This window comes from Eucyclogobius newberryi, unplaced genomic scaffold (genome assembly GCF_026437365.1).
Source record: "Eucyclogobius newberryi isolate DKJ021-1_F unplaced genomic scaffold, fEucNew1.0.hap1 SCAF_19, whole genome shotgun sequence".
NCBI classification, from domain to species: domain Eukaryota; kingdom Metazoa; phylum Chordata; class Actinopteri; order Gobiiformes; family Gobiidae; genus Eucyclogobius; species Eucyclogobius newberryi.
In genome coordinates, this window is record NW_027315823.1 from 27,936,326 (window position 1) to 27,955,512 (window position 19,187).

At 40.6% G+C, this 19,187-nt stretch overlaps 2 protein-coding genes across 3 annotated transcripts in view; both read right to left on the minus strand.

The window, feature by feature from the left end:
* Positions 1 to 420: 420 nt before the first annotated feature.
* nelfcd (negative elongation factor complex member C/D) lies at positions 421 to 11,487 on the minus strand. The gene is made up of 15 exons (XM_072452564.1): positions 11,283 to 11,487; positions 9,775 to 9,878; positions 9,591 to 9,700; positions 8,702 to 8,811; positions 7,524 to 7,631; positions 6,813 to 6,965; positions 6,571 to 6,701; positions 5,347 to 5,512; positions 5,121 to 5,255; positions 4,109 to 4,248; positions 3,009 to 3,123; positions 2,842 to 2,937; positions 1,475 to 1,615; positions 982 to 1,111; positions 421 to 662 (listed from the first exon to the last, which is right to left on the minus strand). Exons 1-15 carry the CDS (start codon positions 11,379 to 11,381, stop codon positions 628 to 630), a joined length of 1,773 nt encoding a protein of 590 aa, XP_072308665.1. The 5' UTR covers positions 11,382 to 11,487; the 3' UTR covers positions 421 to 627.
* Positions 11,488 to 12,776: 1,289 nt separating this feature from the next.
* The window catches only part of kdm5ba (lysine demethylase 5Ba), a 28,713-nt gene continuing 22,302 nt past the window's right edge, over positions 12,777 to 19,187 (minus strand). For both annotated transcript variants that reach the window (XM_072452562.1, XM_072452561.1), the window contains exons 21-27: positions 18,241 to 18,420; positions 15,933 to 16,091; positions 15,215 to 15,634; positions 15,039 to 15,129; positions 14,647 to 14,813; positions 13,932 to 14,219; positions 12,777 to 13,749 (exon numbers count right to left, since the gene is read on the minus strand). In XM_072452562.1, coding sequence (XP_072308663.1) covers positions 13,612 to 13,749; positions 13,932 to 14,219; positions 14,647 to 14,813; positions 15,039 to 15,129; positions 15,215 to 15,634; positions 15,933 to 16,091; positions 18,241 to 18,420 — 1,443 coding nt within the window. In that variant the 3' untranslated portion in view covers positions 12,777 to 13,611. The remainder of the gene's footprint in view (positions 13,750 to 13,931; positions 14,220 to 14,646; positions 14,814 to 15,038; positions 15,130 to 15,214; positions 15,635 to 15,932; positions 16,092 to 18,240; positions 18,421 to 19,187) is intronic.

Below are 19,187 nucleotides of genomic sequence, written 5' to 3' on the forward strand. Positions count from 1 at the left end.
GTGTCTGTTTTTTTATATTTCAAATATTTACAATAATTAAAGTTGAATACATGGTGTTGCCTCCTAAAGCGCTACACAATTCATATTTCAGTCTTTTCTTGTATGTTAAAAGGCGACTTTTCTGGTGGCCGGCTCGTCTCCATGGAGATGTTGGATCAAGTTGCCAGGAATGTTCCACAGTACAGCATCAAAAACGTCTCTAACTTGCATTTATTCAATTATAATGTATTTATTTTCTGGCTGAAAAGAAAATTGGCCTGGTGGCGTTTCCTGCTCGTCTTTGTGGAGATGGAAAAGTTTAATGCCATATCGCCATGGAAACGAGCTGCAAAACTACATGCAGTTCACCTTCAATGCTCCTGGGTATGTTTTAAATGTGTTGTACAAAATGGTTCAACTTTAGTCAGTCTCTTAAAAAAGTGTGGCCAAATAATCAGATTTATTAAAACGGCAAAAATCATCAAACAAACATGTGATGAAGAAACTTGGCTGCTCTGTCGTTTTAAGATGCAACTTCCAGGATAATAGTTTCCAGAAACAGAAATTGTCCTCAGTTCAGTGAATGAAAAAGACCATGTACTGTTCCAGACCCGGTCCAGAGTCTGGTTTAAGTCCTTCAGGATGTTTTCAGTTGATCATGATGAAGTTCGATTTACAATGAGCTGGAGACAAATAAACATGTTGGTCATTTAAACAGATTAGGAAAATAACAGAAATGTGGTTTACTCTCTTAAACTTCAACAACAAATAAACCTCAGATAAATGTGCAATATGTCAAAGTTTATTAGTAGAGCACGAGTCGTACACAATGTATTCCAGAAGTCACAGTACAGAACTCAATTTTAATTCTAATCCCTAATACCAATTTCGATTATACTACTGTTTGATACTTTTGACAATCCTGTGACTTGGCGCTGTAGTTAGAGATATAAACCAGGACAAAACACAGTAAAAAGTCCGGCTATCATAGAAAGTACTGACCGATGAACTCTGCCACCGGGTCGTGTTCTCCCTCGGCTCGGATCGTCCCCGCGATGCTGTCGTTCTCCAGGATTGGCAAAAACAGCTGCACAAAGTCTGAGGTGTACGGAGGCGCGATCACGTCCAAAACCTGACAAGAATTTAGGATTTAAATACGAAAAAGAAAAAAAGAAAGGTAACATTAGACGAAAGGGTTTGGTGGCACAAAAAAAGGCATATCAAAATCTTTTGGAAGATGATATTGATAAACTCCATCTGAAATGTCCCAAAGGTGCCTTTAAGTGCTGCTCAATGCACAAAATGTGAATGGACAGTAAAATTAATCATAGAAGTGGAAAAAATATTGCTTTAAAACTTTATCTGACATTAAAATACACATTTTATTTTTTATTCTTCCATTTCTGCTTATGTGATTCATTACAATAGTTTTATGCATCTCTTACACAGCTCATGTCTTTTACACAAAAGGACTGAAAGACTGAGCAGTTCTTGCCTCTGTGACGAAGTATCTGATGAGGGAGATGTCGGTGTTGAGTTTTTCCAGACACTTCCGGATGTAGCCGACAACGGGAAGAACGTAACCGCGACTGAGGAGGTGAACCATGCGATCCAAGAGAGTCTTCTTCAACTCCAGCTGCAGAACACACAGATGTGAAGGGTTCAGTGTGAGCTCAGGGACAGATGAGAAGGAGGAGCGGGTCGTGAACATGAAGGGTTCAGTGTGAGCTCGGGGACAGATGAGAAGGAGGAGCGGGTCGTGAACATGAAGGGTTCAGTGTGAGCTCGGGGACAGATGAGAAGGAGGAGCGGGTCGTGAACATGAAGGGTTCAGTGTGAGTTATATTAGACTTCTTTACAACTTCACATTAGACTTTTGCCCCCACTGTACACAAATTGGAGACCGAAGAATGTACTATGTTAGAACATTTATGCTGGAAAACTACTTATTTTCAATATTTATAATACTTAATGATATGTCCACAATAAACATAATATTAAATTACTTTTGTATTGAACAATTAAAAAAAAAAAATACTCCAGCATCCAATTGAACGCGAAAAAGGAATACAAAATAAAAAAAACATCGAAGTATTAGTTTTAAAATCAGATATATTTGAAGTATATGATTAGCAACCCACGGCTCATGATATGATAATATCACTGTATTGCGATGCAACAATCACAATACATCACCTTTTTTTTAAGAACCTAATATATGTTGTTTCTCTAAACAAGCAACACTGCCACAAAATGATTTGGGAAATTGTAAATGAAAAAGTTACTCATGGCGATATATCGAAGCTCACAATATCAATACTGTATCAGCAAAATTAGTATCACAATATATCGACTATTTTGGCCAACCTTAAAGAAAATAATGTAATTCAATAATAATTGAATGAGAAACCTTGGCTATTTTGTTTTATTGGCCAATGTTAAACGTCAACAACAAAAATGACTTAATTCTGCTTTAAGTGGACTTGAAATTGGGAGAACCGGCCTCTCTCAGGGGTTTTTCAAGCAATTAAAAAAATTATAATAATTGATTCCGATAAAAATTGTCTGTGCTTTTAAATGTAACTCTGGTCTTATGTGTTCTCAAACGTCTCTTAATTGTGTAAATGTTTTTGTGATTTGTGTGAAATTAAAAAAACATAAATAAATTAAAAGTCTTGCCACCATTTAACTAGAATATTACAGTATATTTCAGTTAGGTATTCTGGTCCCTGGTTGAATAAAGATTAGTAAATAAATAAATAAATACATGTTAATAAATAAATAAAACACCATTCAAACGAGAATATGACAGTATATTTTAGTATTCTAGTAAATAACAGGAGTGTAGCGTAGGGGTCAGACCTGCTCCATGACGTCGAGCTGTGAGTGTTCCGTCTCAAACAGTTTGATGAGGAGCTGAAGGACCTGAGGGTGAAGCAGCTGGTGGCACGTGCAGATCTGAGCGGGAGAATCGAGAGCGTCAGCAAAACTCTCGCACGTCACCCAGACTTTTACCACTCGACCTTTACCTCGTCCAGCAGGGCCAGATGAACTGGCGTGTGGTCCGTCTGCAGCTGAAAGTATCGCGGCTCGGAAACGGTCCAGTCCACCCACTTCAGCACGCCCATCGCCACCACAGGGAAACTGGTCAAATGTGAATATTACTAATGAGTACTCCGATGAGTTTTAGCCCCCGATTCAAATTTACTCTGATTATAAGTGAGCACACACTCGGCACACAGCACGAAATATAAAGCGTGGTAAAGCTGGTGTCTGAGGATAGTATGATTGACACTAGTCTTGTCTGGTTTTGACAATGCCTCTTTGACTAAATGTGATCAAGGGACTTCAAAAAGTTCAGGCGGAATCCCTATTTAATTGAATTATTTTTATTTGTGGCTTTAGAGAACCACTTGAAACTGCGGAGTGTTACAGCTTTAGTTTAGGGCCCACGCCTAAAGTCATGGACGATTATGCTAAATATGTCTCAGGATCACACACTGCATTCAAGTATTTCAAAACAACAAAAAGAACAGTTTGTGTGAGTTTCAATGTAGTGTTCAGACAGATATTTAAGATGGATTAAAACGTCCAGTTGAGAGAATTCAATCTTCTTTTGCACAATAAGTAAACTTATTTTCTGTGACGTGTGACAATTAATTTCGAGCTAAACCTTGAACTAAACCCCGAACTAAACCCTGAGCTAAACCCTGAGCTAAACCTTGAGCTAAACCTTGAACTAAACCTTGAACTAAACCTTGAGCTAAACCCTGAGCTAAACCCTGAGCTAAACCCTGAGCTAAACCCTGAGCTAAACCCTGAGCTAAATCCTGAGCTAAACCCTGAGCGAAACCCTGAGCGAAACCCTGAACTAAACCCTGAGCTAAACCCTGAGCTAAACCCTGAGCTAAACCCTGAGCTAAACCTTGAACTAAACCCTGAGCTAAAGCCTGAGCTGAAGCCTGAACTAAACCCTGAGTTAAACCCTGAGTTAAACCCTGAGCTAAACCCTGACTACTGTGACCGCCTCCTTTGTGGTCGGGGTTCAGTTCTGTCCGTGGGCCCAGGTTGGCACAGTAACCGCAGTGTGATTTTGGTGTACTTTCAGTGGCTGCAGGTCTTGGCTCACCGTATGCACTGATACAGAGTTCCCAGCTCCGCCACCAGCTCCGTCGCGCCTTTGTTCTCGTTACAGCACAGATTATGAACCGTCTCGATGGCCTTGGACGTCGACTTCAGCTCGTCTTTGTTGATGTTCACGCGTTTGTTCTGGAGGAAAGGGGGAGAGAGAGAGCATTTATCGTCAAGATGAAAATATTCTGGGCAATAGTATAGGAGGATTAGATAATTTGGTGTCCAAAAAAAGCTCTATAGGCAACACAATGGATTTTGTTGTGATGAACCAAATTACAACTAGAATAATACTGATTAGGGCTGCAGCAATCGACTTAATGACCAATCGACTATGAAAAATAATTGAGAATAGCTATCAATTATTTCTAACCAGGCTCTTTTAAATACATTTATAATTAATTCAAGGTTGAAATGTGGTGACTGACGGCTTCTAGATAGAATATTTAGTAAATTATTGGTGAAAATCAGAAATTGTTTATACTTTTCTGACATTTAATAATGCCACTGTTTTTTTAGGCAATTAATTGTTCCAGCCCCAGACACAATCAAATCAAATATGTCAAAAATATATATTGGATTTCAATCGACACTTTGTCCTAACCATTTTCTACCTAGAAGCCTTTAGTCACCATATTTCAACCTTTATTTGGTTAAAACATTATTTAAAAGTGTCAATGCACAATTTAATTAATGGTTTGGCCAGTCGACTTCTAAAATAATGGTTTTCTGCTGCTCTTCTTTCAATCGTGCTACTGGGGCCCACACTCTCTGCCTCCCACATGTAAAGATGCAGCGGCACAACACTAACTAAAATATTACCACATCATACATTTTAGAATGGTAATGTGGCAAATATTGAGTCTGGTTCTGTAAATTATGTGGTGAATGTTTTGCTTTATTGATCAAAAGTTTGCTCCGGACGCTCCAAAATGGTCAAATATGTAGTTAAATCCCGGCACATTTGTGGAAATTTGAGGCTTTGGTGAATAATGTCTTAGTTACTGCACCTTCTTCCACGTTTCCACAACACTGGCAGCGTAGGCCAAAATGTGGATGTATTTGTGCTTATGATCCTGGTTGATTTTTGAGCCTGGTTTAAACAGCGACTGCATGAAGAGGTCCAAGAAAGCAGGAACTCGGATCTGAAGTAAAGGCACAGCAACAAATTATTATGATCCGATACAGTGACTTGCATATTATTATTTACGACTAAATTCAAATACTCGATCTCACCAGTTCGACAGGAGGCGGGTCCATGCTGCTGAACATTTTGAAGAGCACAGTGATGTCGGCCGGATTCAGAGCTCCTTTGGACAGCATGGCGCCCAAAGCCTGGCAAGCGCGAGGATAAGCCGCCGCCGTGCCCAGGGCTAAAGTGATCTGACTGGCATCGTGACCCCTGAGCAAACGGCAAAACACTGCATTTAAGACTATAATGACACACATTATAGAAGTGTGTGGTGTAAAGTTCACATTCTCAACTTGAAAATAGAGAAAATGGACAGATTTTGTTTATTTACATCAGCAATATCCATTTTAAGCTTCCCAAAGAGTAAAAACTAAAAGTCATACAACCACAATGTGTTGCTCATTGTATTGTCCTAAACATACAAAAATAATTAGGGGGTTCAAAATTGTATTATGTAACTTTTATATGCCACAATTTGTATGAGAAAAAAGGATTTAAAAATTGTTTTGTGCTCAACAAAATAAAACTTAAAGATTGAATGGACGATTTTTTTGGCCCAAATCTTAGTCTTATTTCCTCGTGGCGTGGACTGCCGATTAGTCCTGCCACGTATCAATCATAAAACGCACCTACCGCTCACCTGCAGCCGCGTGCGGTTCGTCCCCTTGTTTCCGCGTGCCTAAGCGCATGGATCTATCATAATATAGTTCCCTCAGTGTACGGGGCAAAATTAAGACGGAGAAAGACTGTTCGAGCTGACGCAGAAGTGGACAGAAATCTACGATCTTTCGCGCTAATAAACAAACGCACGTGTGTGTTGTATCAGTCCGCACGGGGGAGTGCGCATGCGCACTTCCGCGAGCGTTCTCAAATCGCAAAAAAAATCGTCCATTGCGCCTTTAATACATTATAATAGAATTCCTTTTATTCGTTTGGCCACCAGGGGGCCTAAGTGAGAGTGAGGACGGAGCAGAACGGATTAAAAGGCTAATTTTCAGTTACAAACCAATCAAACAAGGCCAGACCAATAATGGGGCTATCAAATTTCCTGATCGTAGGCGCCCCTGATTGTAGGCTACTGTGTATTGTAGAATACTTTTGGAGAACACAGTTATATTCAGGGCTGAGCAATTGATCGAAATCAAATCAAGATCGAAATGTTTTCAACACATTATTGAGCCAAACTAAGCTGGTCAGAGAGAAATAAAACGTTGCTGTGATTCTGTAAGTTACATTTATGTTGTAAACTGTGATCTGCAGAATCCTACCTCTCGTGAGCAGATTTCTGCACCTCCTGCCCGATCCTCCGCATGGCCGAGCCGCCCTGCTCCTCCTGAGCCAGAATCGACATCATGGCCTGAGCAAAGAGGTACGTGTGCTCGCCGTGACACACCATTTTCTACAGAGACAGAAGAGACAGACAGAAGAAACAGAAATGAGACAGAGGAGACAGAGAGACATTTAATGTTCTGAACCATGTAAAAATATCAGATGTAAAAATTGCACCCACGGCGAACTCGGGCAGGTTCTTCTCCAGGTTCTCCTCTCCTCCGTCGAGCAGCGTGGACAGAGACGTCCGGAGCACTCGAGAGAACACCTCCAGCTGCTGACAGGCCGTGGACACAGACGTGATCTCCCCCTGGTAACCTGCATCTGAAATCAGCTGCGAACAAACACAGGGGGGGCTCAAAATGATAATGGGGGTGGAGCAAGTTTGATTTTATGATCATATTTGATCCTCCAAGACATTAGTTCTTTTCATTTATTTAATTTTATTTTTTAAACAGGAAAATATTAATTATAAAATGAACAGTCCCATTCCAATGAGATGAAGTTGGTCTTCTACAAACTATAAATACTTTTATCTTTATAGAAGATTCAAGGTATTTAGAGTTTACAGTTAAGACTATTAATCAACTAATTGTGACCAGATAAAGAATAATTGTAGTCGCATTTGATCGCCGTGATATTTATCTGGACTATACAGTCTTAAAACACGCAAGAAAATACCTTTTTATAACAAAGACAGTGGCATTATTAAATTAAAATGACAGTATTGCACTTTATTTATACATATCAACTATCTGGAAGCCTTTAGTCACTGCATTACAACCTTTATTTGGTTGATAATGCATTTTTAAAAGTCACAATAATATAAAATAAAGGCTTGACTAGTCGACAGCTGAGATGATCGAGCTCCAACGAGCTGCTGGATTCGTACCTTGACAGTGAAGTTGAGCATGAGACAATCTGGATGAGCTTCTGCCAGTTTGTAAAACAGATCTCTCCACGTTGTGTGAGCGATCATCTGCTCCAGCCACGCAGGCGTCTGAAAGAGACAACTTTTTACATTATCATTTGCCAAAACAATCAAGTATTTTCAGTATTTTGTGAGAGGTCCAGGCCACAATTTCTATTTCATCACGATACGTTTTCATGTTTTTTCCTAATTGTTACTTAGGTTGATGGAAATATATATGCGAGTCTAGGTTTACACCGGCAGTAGTAATTCCTTCCAAACAGAACACATATTTTTCTCTGGTAGCTCAAACATCAGTAGACAGTGCCTTTAATTTGGCATCGCCATAAAAAATAAAATAAAAAAAAAAGTAAAACAAGCAAATGAAGCCAACTTCTAAACTCAGAATCAATCCTGCCGATGATGGATTTAAAAACAGCACAGAAGATTCTCAGATTGAGAAAACGTCTCTGTTACGACCACCTGGCTCAACGGCAGCCAAACAAAGAGGCGCGTCCACACAGCACATACAATAATTAATAATATCTTTTATTATAAATAATCAGGCCCTGACAAAAGAAACTAAGTATCAGTGTAGATGGCAATTTACTAAGTATAGTGTGATATGTATCGTTGCAATGAAAATGTGCAAAAATAACAGAAGTAAAACTGTGCTGCCACAAAGCACAGCAACCAGTCTTGGGGCGCGGCAAGAGAGAGAGGGAGACTGCTCCCACCAGCCTCCCTTATATCCAGGCTGGATCCATTCAGGCCAAACGATCCTCAGGTGTGTTAGGAGGGACCTGCAGTGGAGAGAAACACCTGGCAACCAGGAGAGGGTGCTGACTCCCACTGCTCAGGGAGCTGACACCCCTACAACCCGACAGGAGTGTTTTTGATGCTCGGAGGGGAGAGGACTTTCTAAACAGGATTCATTAAATTCATGTGAATGAAGCAAGATGTAACTCCAGGTGTGTTTTTGACGAGGGAACGGTGTTAGAACATGGTTAAATGCTCAAAAATGTCAATTTAGCATACCGTAATATGTGTCCCTTAAGGTGTTGTGATATTTCTCAGTTAAAAAGGATGTAAATTAGACGCGCTTTAGCCCTTGTACGCTCGGTATCTCGTCCTATGCCATAGTTTTTGCAGTCTCTCACCTCTCCTTCCACAGTGAAGATGGAGTCTGCTTTCTGTGGGTCAAAGTGTTTTATGAGGAGACTCTTCAGGTGGTTTTCAACTCGCTCCTGGACCTGCGCCGGCTCCACACCTTACGACGGAAAATTTTAACGTTGAATAAAAGATACAATACAATACAGATAAAACAACATTTCTCAATCAGTTATGAAAGCAGAAATCATGAAGTGTGTTTTATACCTTGGTCAACAATTATTTCTAGTATCTACAATACATCTAAATCTTGTACTGGCATTGTATTCGAATGACAAATACTTGAACTACTGCTCTGTGTTGGTAATTAAACCTCTTCTCTCTGTACGTGGCATGTTTACAGTATCCATAATGTCCAAGTGAATGGTCCAGGTAATTATAATTCACTGCTGAAGTAGTAGTTGCACAATAACATTTGAGCTGTAGAGTGTGGAATAATTAACCTATAGTCAAAAGTCATTATACATACTAATTACGCTTTCATTGTATATATGAGAGATGTATAGAAAAATGTATCATATCCTACTAAATTAGAATATCGAGTATATTGTCTGTAATTAAAACTACTAAAAATGACCTCAAAAAGACAGAAAAGTCTAGTTAAATTGCCCAAACAATCATATCAAGTGATATTTCTGCCCTTTTGTGGTTAATTTTATGGTTCATTTGTGTTTTTTGCAATACTTGAACCTCGACCGAGACGTTTACAGACACATTTTATCGTCCACCCTTAATTTCATCACGTTATTCATTAATTGCAACTCAAAATTAACCCACAATATGGTACATTTGGTTATGATTGACAAAGATTTCACTGGTGGCGCTTTATGGATATTGCGTCAGTGGCATAAAGTCGCACGCATCTGAAGCGCCACATACCCATCTGAATGAGCCACTCGGCCAGAAGGTTCACAGTCTGAGCCACCGCTGAGTAGTTTTCAGAGAGGAGCTGGATGACGTGCTCTGGAGACCCACCGGCCTGGAAATACCTGCAGAAATAGAGTCGTTTTAAGCAAACAGGCGTCTGCACTTTATAGATAATAAATTACATTTGTTTACTCACATTTTCAGAGTGTTAAAAATTGCTGGTTCCATTATGTAATCTCTGCTCGTGAATTTTTCTAGACACGCTTCTTGGATTTTGCTGTCATCAACATAACCCTCCTCCTGCAATAACAACAAAAACAAGCAACTTGAGTTATACAATTTTACCCAACACCATGCAAAAATAACAGCAATTAAAATTTATACAACACATTATAATTACTAGGGCTGCAACTAACAATTATTTTAGACGTTGACTCGCGAATATGTTTTTTTATTAGTCAGAAAGTCAGATTATATATTATATTGTATCAATTCTATGGTATTGGTTATTATTGTTCTTTTGTTCATATGATGTAACCAATCTTATCTTAAAATATGCTATTAGTACTTAGTATTCATGCTTAGGGGCCCAATTTTCTTAAAACGCCTGAAAAAAATTTGCCCCCAATTAAAACTGAAGCTGTTCCTAACCTTCTGGAGCTTTTGTGAAGCTGAGACTCTGTAGTTTTGGACTCTGATCCCTCCGTTTTACTCTAATAATAAGTCAAACAAGCTCTGCACAGAGGAATTCAGATTTTAAATTCAGCCAAGGTTTTCTTTGTTAAATATGTGAAGCTGGGTTCTGGAGGGATCGGCTGATTGATACTAAAATGAGTGTCTGTTCGGTTTTGACAATTCTTAAAGACTGGAGTTAAATTAACTAAACATTTGTTTTAGGAAGTTATAATGAAGCAAAAATGTCCAGGTGGAATCCATATAATCCTATTAATTTGAAAGATTATTTTAGGGTAATTTTCTATTCGTAGGTTTTGAGTACAAACTGACCCTTATGCTTCCCAGAATGATTGATTTGACTGGAAATAAGTGGGTTACAGCTTTATTTTTATGTACAACATATCAAGCAGCTTGTGAGTTGCCTTTTATCAGATGTGGACAAACTGGAATATTTAAGGTAAAATTCCAACATCAATGTAAGGGACTACAACGCATATTTCCTGTTAAAGTCCTGCTAAAGTTATATAGCATGTTGTGTACCGTCCTGGGCTCAATAAACAAATCCTACCTAAACCCCCCTAAATAATCTCCATTACCAAAAACATCGAACATCAAACATTAAATCTAATCTACCAAATCCATTCGTTTTCCCATCACTTTTGCAAGCAGGTCTAATGTCACTCCTCTAGACTCTGAAATACACAGATCGTTCAGTTTATAAATTGACGAGTAGCAAAGATTTTATTCCATATGATTGAGGTTACAATTGGCTAATAAAAAGTATAATATAAAATGACATTAAACTCATGCCTTTTTTAATCAGGTTTGCATATGCATGAAATCCATCAGCAAATATATTTTTATTGCTGATAATCTACTACAACATTAAAACCCACAGCATGCACATTTGCAGATTAATTTATGATTGCACGCACTTTGGCACTGGTCTGTACGCGCAAACCTTTACAAAAAACAGATTGCTAAAATGAACTGTTTGCTAACTCTGCCTTGTAAAGACAAGTTTCTAACCATGCCGCCGTCTGGACCTTCCCAAACACCTCCTCCTCCTCCGCCTCCACCTCCACCTCCTCCTCCAGCGCTGCCACCACCATAATATCCATCGTCCATTCTTCTGTAGAAATACAAGTTCAAACTAAAACGGAGTAATTTAATTTAGGAAGATAAACGATGTACAGGGCTAGCCTAGCTCCCAAAGCTAACATGCTAATAACAACAACCGTGAAAATGGCGACGCAAGGACAGACCACGCCCCCAATGCAAAAAACAAAATAAAAAAGGAAAAAGGTGAGAATAAAGTCTTAAGAATAAAGCCTAAAGAATAACATAAAACACAAAAGAAGAAAAAAAGTGTATATTATTTATCAATTAGAAGAAAAAAAAAATATTTTATACATACAAATATTTTAACAACTGCTTGGTTGTGAAGTTTGATTGTACGCTTCTGTTTAGCGCTGGAGAAAGGGTTTTATCAGCAATGTTCTCTTTTTAAGTCAATTTCATAACGATTGCCAATTTGTTAGTTTGTATTGTGATTTTAATGCAGCTTTTATTGTTTTGAGCACAATGTGTATACACAATTCTTACCTGCTTGGGAGACACTGTCTGTATGCAACTGCGCATGGACCCGTTTTTGTAACCTGCAGTTTAGCTTTGACGTAAAATATATTATCAAATGAAACATGTAAACTAGGGGGAAAAATATCTAATGGGGCTGAACAACTTGCAATTTATGATTTAAAATAAGGATTCAGTTCATGCAGTCTATATTCTAAATGCAGCAAGTAGAGAATACCAAATATGAACTACTATCACATCCAAATCAAGGGTGTTAGTGGAGGTTTAAAACTACACAATTGTGGGTCCATGGGGATTGAATATGCCGTACTCTGCAGGGTAACCAAAATTGTACTCTTGAGTAAAGTTAGAACACTTGACGATAATATTATTCAAGCAGAAATACAAAGTAGTTGTCGAGGAAATTAAGTATAAAAGTATTTGCATCCAACATCAATGTGATTTAATGTTTAGTTTATGTAATTTCATAGCTGAAACATTAAATAATGACCAAAATCTGAAAAAGGACAGAACACAAAAACTTCATTATACCTGAAGGAGCAGTGAAAGAAAAACAAACGTTTAGATAATTTGTCGACATGAAGCTTTTGTCATTTGTAGACTGACTAACAAGAGGAACCAAGTATTTTACTCAACTCAATCTGGACAAATGTTGCATTAACTGATAACATTTCAAGTTATCAGCTAATATGCAAATGGTAATACTGTACGTTTCATCTCCAATCATTTGTTTACCATTAGGGTCATCTTTATTGTCCCATCTCTTCAATACCGGGTGAGTGATCCGGGAGTACCAAGCTAAAGGAGTAACCCGTTCTTGTTCTCTCCCTGTATCAACCAGAGACAGAGGGAACATACAAATTCCACATTAAGTCACTACGTATTCACCTTTCACTCGAGTTATTAAACGTAGAAAGACATCAGACAGACGGGAACAAACTTTTTTTTTTTATTTATAATGCAAACTGCAACATATGAATTATATTATTTACCCAAAGGAGCAGGAGAAAGGTCCTATACCCATGGCATTAGTCACACTGTGTTAATCTAAGTCCCACAAACATATTTCCCATTCTGAGTTTGAAAGGAAATCCACCCTCAAACCAAATGTACATTCCTTATGATGCGGGACAAAAGTCATCGCTCCATCTTTCGTTCCAACGTCGAGATCTCCACAGACAGCGCAAAGAAAACCCTGACTTCAAAACTGGATCAGAAACTTTTAAGGGACTAGGAAAAATATTAGTGCAAACCTTATGCACAATCGGTCACTACTTTTTTTTTTTTAAAAACGTCATACAAGTAGCGTTAACAAATTCACCAAAATCGTTAAATATCAAATAATTGATAAAGTTAATTTCATTTTAGGGTGTTTTAGACAAAGGCCTCTCAAGTAATTGTTAGCTTAACTGAACAGCTCAGTTATTGCAAGGATAAATAATATTTACAAGAGAAAAGGAAAAAAGTTCATAATATATGGATTTGAAAATAAAACAACGACCAAAATATTTTTAAAAAGACAAACTTTTTTGGTTCAAAAGTTCAAAAAAGCGCTGCAAACACCTCTCTTGCCTTTCTGTACATCGAGTCTTGGAAAGTTAAAGAGGAAAGGGAAAAGGGTTAGTTGATTGTACGGCCAGGAAGGAGACAAAATACAGTGATATAGAGAGGAGTCTGTTGTGGAAAAGTCTTGAAGTAGCACCATGTTCCCAGCAGGGGGCGCACATGGGGCCGAGGGGTGATGGGCGAGGGTTGTGAGAGTTCATTTGCCCTGGTCGTAGTCGGGTTGTGTGCAGCTTATACAGATATAGTCCTCGCTCTCGGCCCGTTCTGACGACAAACCCACGCACACCTGATGGAACCACTGATTACAGCTGCCGTCGCACTGCACCCAGTTCACCTGCGGAACAGCACATGTGATTATTACTACAGCTGCCGTTGCACATTTGGCTTTTTTATACGATGGAGACAAGGCAAGTGGCAGACAGAAAACGAAGACATTCACATTCATTTTCAAGCACATTATATATAGTAAACATTCAGAACATCATGTAAAACATCATACGCTGCATAAGTGTGTACCTCATCTCCTTCCGGCTCTCTGCACCACGGCGCTGCGCACAGGGAGTAATCCTCCTCGGACTCGGATGCAGCAGGATCAGAAGTGTCAGCCGGGGAACAGCTGCTCCTCCGGCTCTCCTCTATTCTCTTCTCCCTCCTTTCCCCTCGCCGCTCTTCCCTCCGCTCCTCTCGTTGTTCTTTACTACGCTTCGACTTCTTTTTGCGAGATTTCTTGGCCTTTTCGCTGAGCTGAGAGTCAGAACTGTCCTTGCGTTTTTTGGTCCGTTTGCTCTGGCCATTTTCTCCATTCTGTAACAATGTACAATGGACTCTATTTTACTACATTCTTATTGGCGTAGGTAGGTTTTCTAAATGCTCATTTCTACCATTATCTCCATATGGCCGTAAACAAACAACCACCCAACATTTTTGCAATGTTAGCAAATGCTCAATTTTGCTCAAACAATACATTACTACTCAATCTCATCAAGGTTAGGATTTAAATTAGGGTTAGGTTTAGAAACAAGTATTTTAGTTAAGGTTCATGCTTTGGATCAGGGTTAGGAACAGAACTGCATTGGGAAAACGAAGATTCCTCTGGTTGCACACATAACTCAAGTTTTATCATTAATTATTGAGAATAGTTCAAATCTAGTTTCATGGCAAAAATATTAGACGTGATTCAGCGCAAATACCTCGTCATTGCATTACACACTAAGTGCAGCTGTTGTCTTACCTTCCCGTGCTTGTGGTGATGCTCCCTCTCGGGGCTGTGTTGTGGTGAAGGTGTGGGCGGCGGGCTCAGTTTGTACAGTAAATATCTGTGAAGCTGCTCCGTCTCTGGCAGCGTCACCTGCAGCAGGGAGCCCTCCACCAGCAGCTCGTCCAACTCCGACGGAAGAGCTGCAAAAGAACAGGCAGAAAACAGCTTTGAGTAAGGTTATATTTGCCTGTCCGTCAGAGAGTAGTTTCATCACACTTTTCAGTTATTCAATACTATATTACTTAGTATTTTTTGCCAAATCTCCTGTACATCTAGTGAGCCTAACAAACTTTGAGCGAGCAAAACTATTTGACTCATACTCACCGTAACAGAACCGGTTACTACAAAATGACGTCTGCACTCACCATGAAGTGGAATAGAGGCGTGCTCGGTGTAGAACGGTGAACTGTGTCGTTCCCAGTCTGAACGTGAAGGCAGCCGGTGGCTCCCTCTCCCCTGAAACAGGAAAACAAAGGAGTCAAATAGCCAGTGAAATGTCACAAATGCAGCCAAAAGGGGCCACTATCCCCTTATATTGTACCTTCCCCAGTCGCTCGAGCAGCCCCTCGGAGCAGGCCTGTTGGACCTTGTGCTGCCATCGAACCGTCCTCTCGATCAGAAACCTGAGCGCGTCTCCTTCAGGCAGCCGCACCCGGATCCTCTGAAGCGACGCCAACAGCGGCAGCACTTTGTCCAGCGGAGGTTTCCTGGACCTCTGACAGAGCGGACAGAACCATGCCCGCTCATGCTCCTCATCGGGCTGCTCCGCCTGAACACAGCCGCAGTGGAACAGCTCTCGGCACAGCTCGCACCGCACCACGGCTCCCGACGGCGGCTTCTGGCACACGCAGACGCCGAGAAGACCACAGTCCTCTGCCGTGGAAAAGCGCGACTCGTTGGAAGTGCGGAGAGCCAAGAGCAGCTCCATCTCCGTGTGGTGGACTTCTGCCAGAGTGGCCATCTGAAGAGGGAAGACATCTAGGTTAAATATAACGTTTTTTTTTTTTACGTTTAGTTGTGTTATTGGGATAAACTGGTGGGCGTTAACATTTACAAAACAGTGCACCTCATTCATACTCATTTATAAGTCTGTTGAACTGGCAGTCTTCACTTGTCCAGAAAGCTTCTTTTTTTTTTTAAAACACGAGAAACATATTACTTTGTATCCACTACATTTTTTAACTGGGCTGAAAAGTATAAAGTAGAATTCTTATTCACCATCTTTGAGGGTAGCACAAGAGTTAAATGAAGAGACTCACAGCAGAAGCAGAGTCTTTGCTTTCAGAAAGAGCCTTTTCCACGTCGCACACCGAGTCCAGCCTTGAGGGACTCCGTTTACTCAGTGGTGAAGCTTCTTTTCCTTTTTTAGACTTTGACCTGAGGAGACCGGGGCCCACATCACAGCGAGGACACAGGACCTGCAGCACAAACCATGTTCAGCTTTGGCTTCTTAGAGAAAAGGTGATTATTGCAACATTCACAGGCTCGTTGAGATGTTACAACGAAAAAGGATTACCTAACCTTGACTGAGATCGACAGGCGGGTCGGTGCAGCGGCTGCAGTGATGCAGTCGCTGCATCGGACCGTTGTGGTAAAGAGGGAGCTGAGCCGAAAGGCAAAGCTCTCTATTTACCGGTCGGTCTACGTTCTACCCTCACCTATGGTCATGAGCTTTGGGTAGTGACCGAAAGAACAAGATCGCGAATACAAGCGGTCGAAATGAGTTTCCTCCGCCGTGTGGCTGGGCGCTCCCTTAGAGATAAGGTGAGGAGCTCGGCCACACGGGGGGAGCTCGGAGTAGAGCCGCTGCTCCTCCACGTCGAGAGGAGCCAGCTGAGGTGGCTCGGGCATCTGTTCCGGAGCCTCCTGGGCGCCTCCCTCGGGAGGTGTTTCAGGCATGTCCCACCGGGAAGAGGCCCCGGAGAAGACCCAGGACACGCTGGAGAGACTATGTCTCTCGGCTGGCCTGGGAACGCCTCGGGATCCCCCCGGAAGAGTTAGAGGAAGTGTCTGGGGAGAAGGAAGTCTGGGAGTCCCTGCTCAGACTGCTGCCCCCGCGACCCGGCCCCGGATAAAGCGGCAGAAGATGAATGGATGGACTAAAATATAATCCAACATCTTGCTTTCACGTTATATTCAAACGTATGATGACAAATGTTAAAACATAGTATTTGTTTGGGATTAGCTCCACAAACCTGTCAAATTAATCTTAAAGCCATTTTAACTGACAACAATGGCAATACTTTCTGAAGCCATTGTTAAAAAATATATTACTTAATTCATCCAGTTTTTGTTTCATGTGGACAGGCCCAGTAATTACAGAGATATGAAATATAAACCAGGACAAATGTGCAATCTGACATATTTATTTTTGTATATTTTTGCCATTTGTAGTTTGAGCACTCCCCTCAGGCAGGAGGCCACTCCCCTCAGGCAGGAGGCCACTCCCCTCAGGCAGGAGGCCACGGTCCATCCGGACCAGAACCTCCCGCCACAAGAACAGTTTCACTCTCACTGTTCCGTTGGGACTCATGAACACTTCCTAAACAGTCACTTTAACCAATACTAGTCACACACTTTCTGCACCATTTCTGACCATCTGTACATTTTTGTGTAAATATCTGTAAATACTGAGACCAAGTTTATTTTTTACCTTATTTTATTAGTCAATTCTTAATTCATGCCATATTTGATACTATAGACGCTGCAATTATTATTTTATCAATCATTGTTTTATGTTGCACCTAACTCCGACACAAGTTCCTGTTTGCGAATGGTGTTCAATGACAATAGCAAAAACCTTTTCTGATTCCGATTCTGAAAAGCTTGGTGCGTGCAGTAAAATATTAGAGAAACAAACAGATGTACAAACGAGGCAGTTTTCACACATGTTAGTGCGGCACCAGAGGTCGTTTTGTTTTCTCCACATTTGGTTCAGTCCTGTTCACACCTGCCAATCCTCATTTTCCCTAAACACTACAAATGAGCCACATGAGACGTGATCAGCTGACCGCCACACTTATCTCCATGACAACAGGCTTAAAAGTACTTCCCCCTGTGCTGTACGCACTGGTCTTTTGGTAAATGCCCCATGAGAATGATGTGCGATGGCGGTGGCGGAGGCAGAAGTGATCTAATATTGATCTAATTTGCCTCATCAGACGCAGGTTTCAAACGGCAGCTCAGCAGTGCAAATATATATATGGCCCAATAAACCTTTACCTGTACAGCGTTTAGGTCGGCCCGAGGTCGGCCACTTTCACACGACTCTTGACCCGCTCCAGAATGCAGGGATTTTCAGCCGTCTCAGAGCGGCACAATGTTCACACTGAGACAATCACACCGTTCTTGGAGCAAAAGCTCCTTTACTTCAACTAATCTGACTATTCGAGCTTGTGTTAAGAAGGTTTTAGCACAACGAGATGTCTTACATTTAATGGAGTGATATCTGTCTCCTGCTCAGTTTTTAACTTTATGGGGATTATGCAATGTTGTGAACTAAAACTAAAGCTGTAGAGGTATGTATTTATACACATTCATTTTCGCTCCATAGACCCCTGTGTTCACCTCGAGCAGAGAGTAGTGCGAGTTACGGAGGAGGAAGGTCTTGGCGGCGCTCTCCTTCCACGTCTGAACGTCACTGACCAAAGCCTCCAGACGACTCAGAGGCTCCAGTTTCACCGGGATCGAGTCGGCTCTCTGCACCAGCTCCAGCAGGTTCTCCAGCACCGGGATACGACCGCCCAGCTGTAGAAACAATCAGGCATTAGGCATTTAGAAAATATAATAATTTCATGGTATTTTGAAACACCATAGAGACATGATTAAAACCAAGGAAAATATGATTTGTTACTTAAAAGGACAGATTTTATACATACACATTATTTGTACTGTTATCAGCCTATAAACATGCTTTTGAGAACCTTTACTTCGTTATAAAAATGTTTAGTTCTAAAACAATAGATGCTAAACAAAATTACATTTGGATCCATGGGAGTAACTGAGTTTTGGCCCCATCTACTGGCTGCAGAGGGAATGACTCAACACATTTCACGATGCCCTCTCACTTACGGGTCTCAGCCTGCAGTTGTACAGATTGTGATCAGACGGGGGAAATTCAACGAACAGAGTCTGGAGATAATTTATGGATTTAAAAACATCAGAAGATTCTCAAAGCGACGTCACCGATCAAGAAAACATCAGTTATCGAGGAGATCCACAACAGAACGTTTTTGACAGAAGATTTTCCAACCAGGATTCATTAAATTAGTGTTAATGAAGCTAAATGTAACTCTAGGTATGTTTTTAATGACCGTGTACTTTGAGTAAAGTATAAATACCTAAAACTGTTACTTTTATACTTTCTTATTTTCCACCACTGCAAGTAGCTCATTATGTGTTTTGGTAATGCCCTATTATTCAGAAATACTGAGATTAATGAGGCACTGTCTTCAAAACTGATATTCCTGATATATACAAACTACTCTGTCTTTTTACTCTCGGCCTTCTGTCTG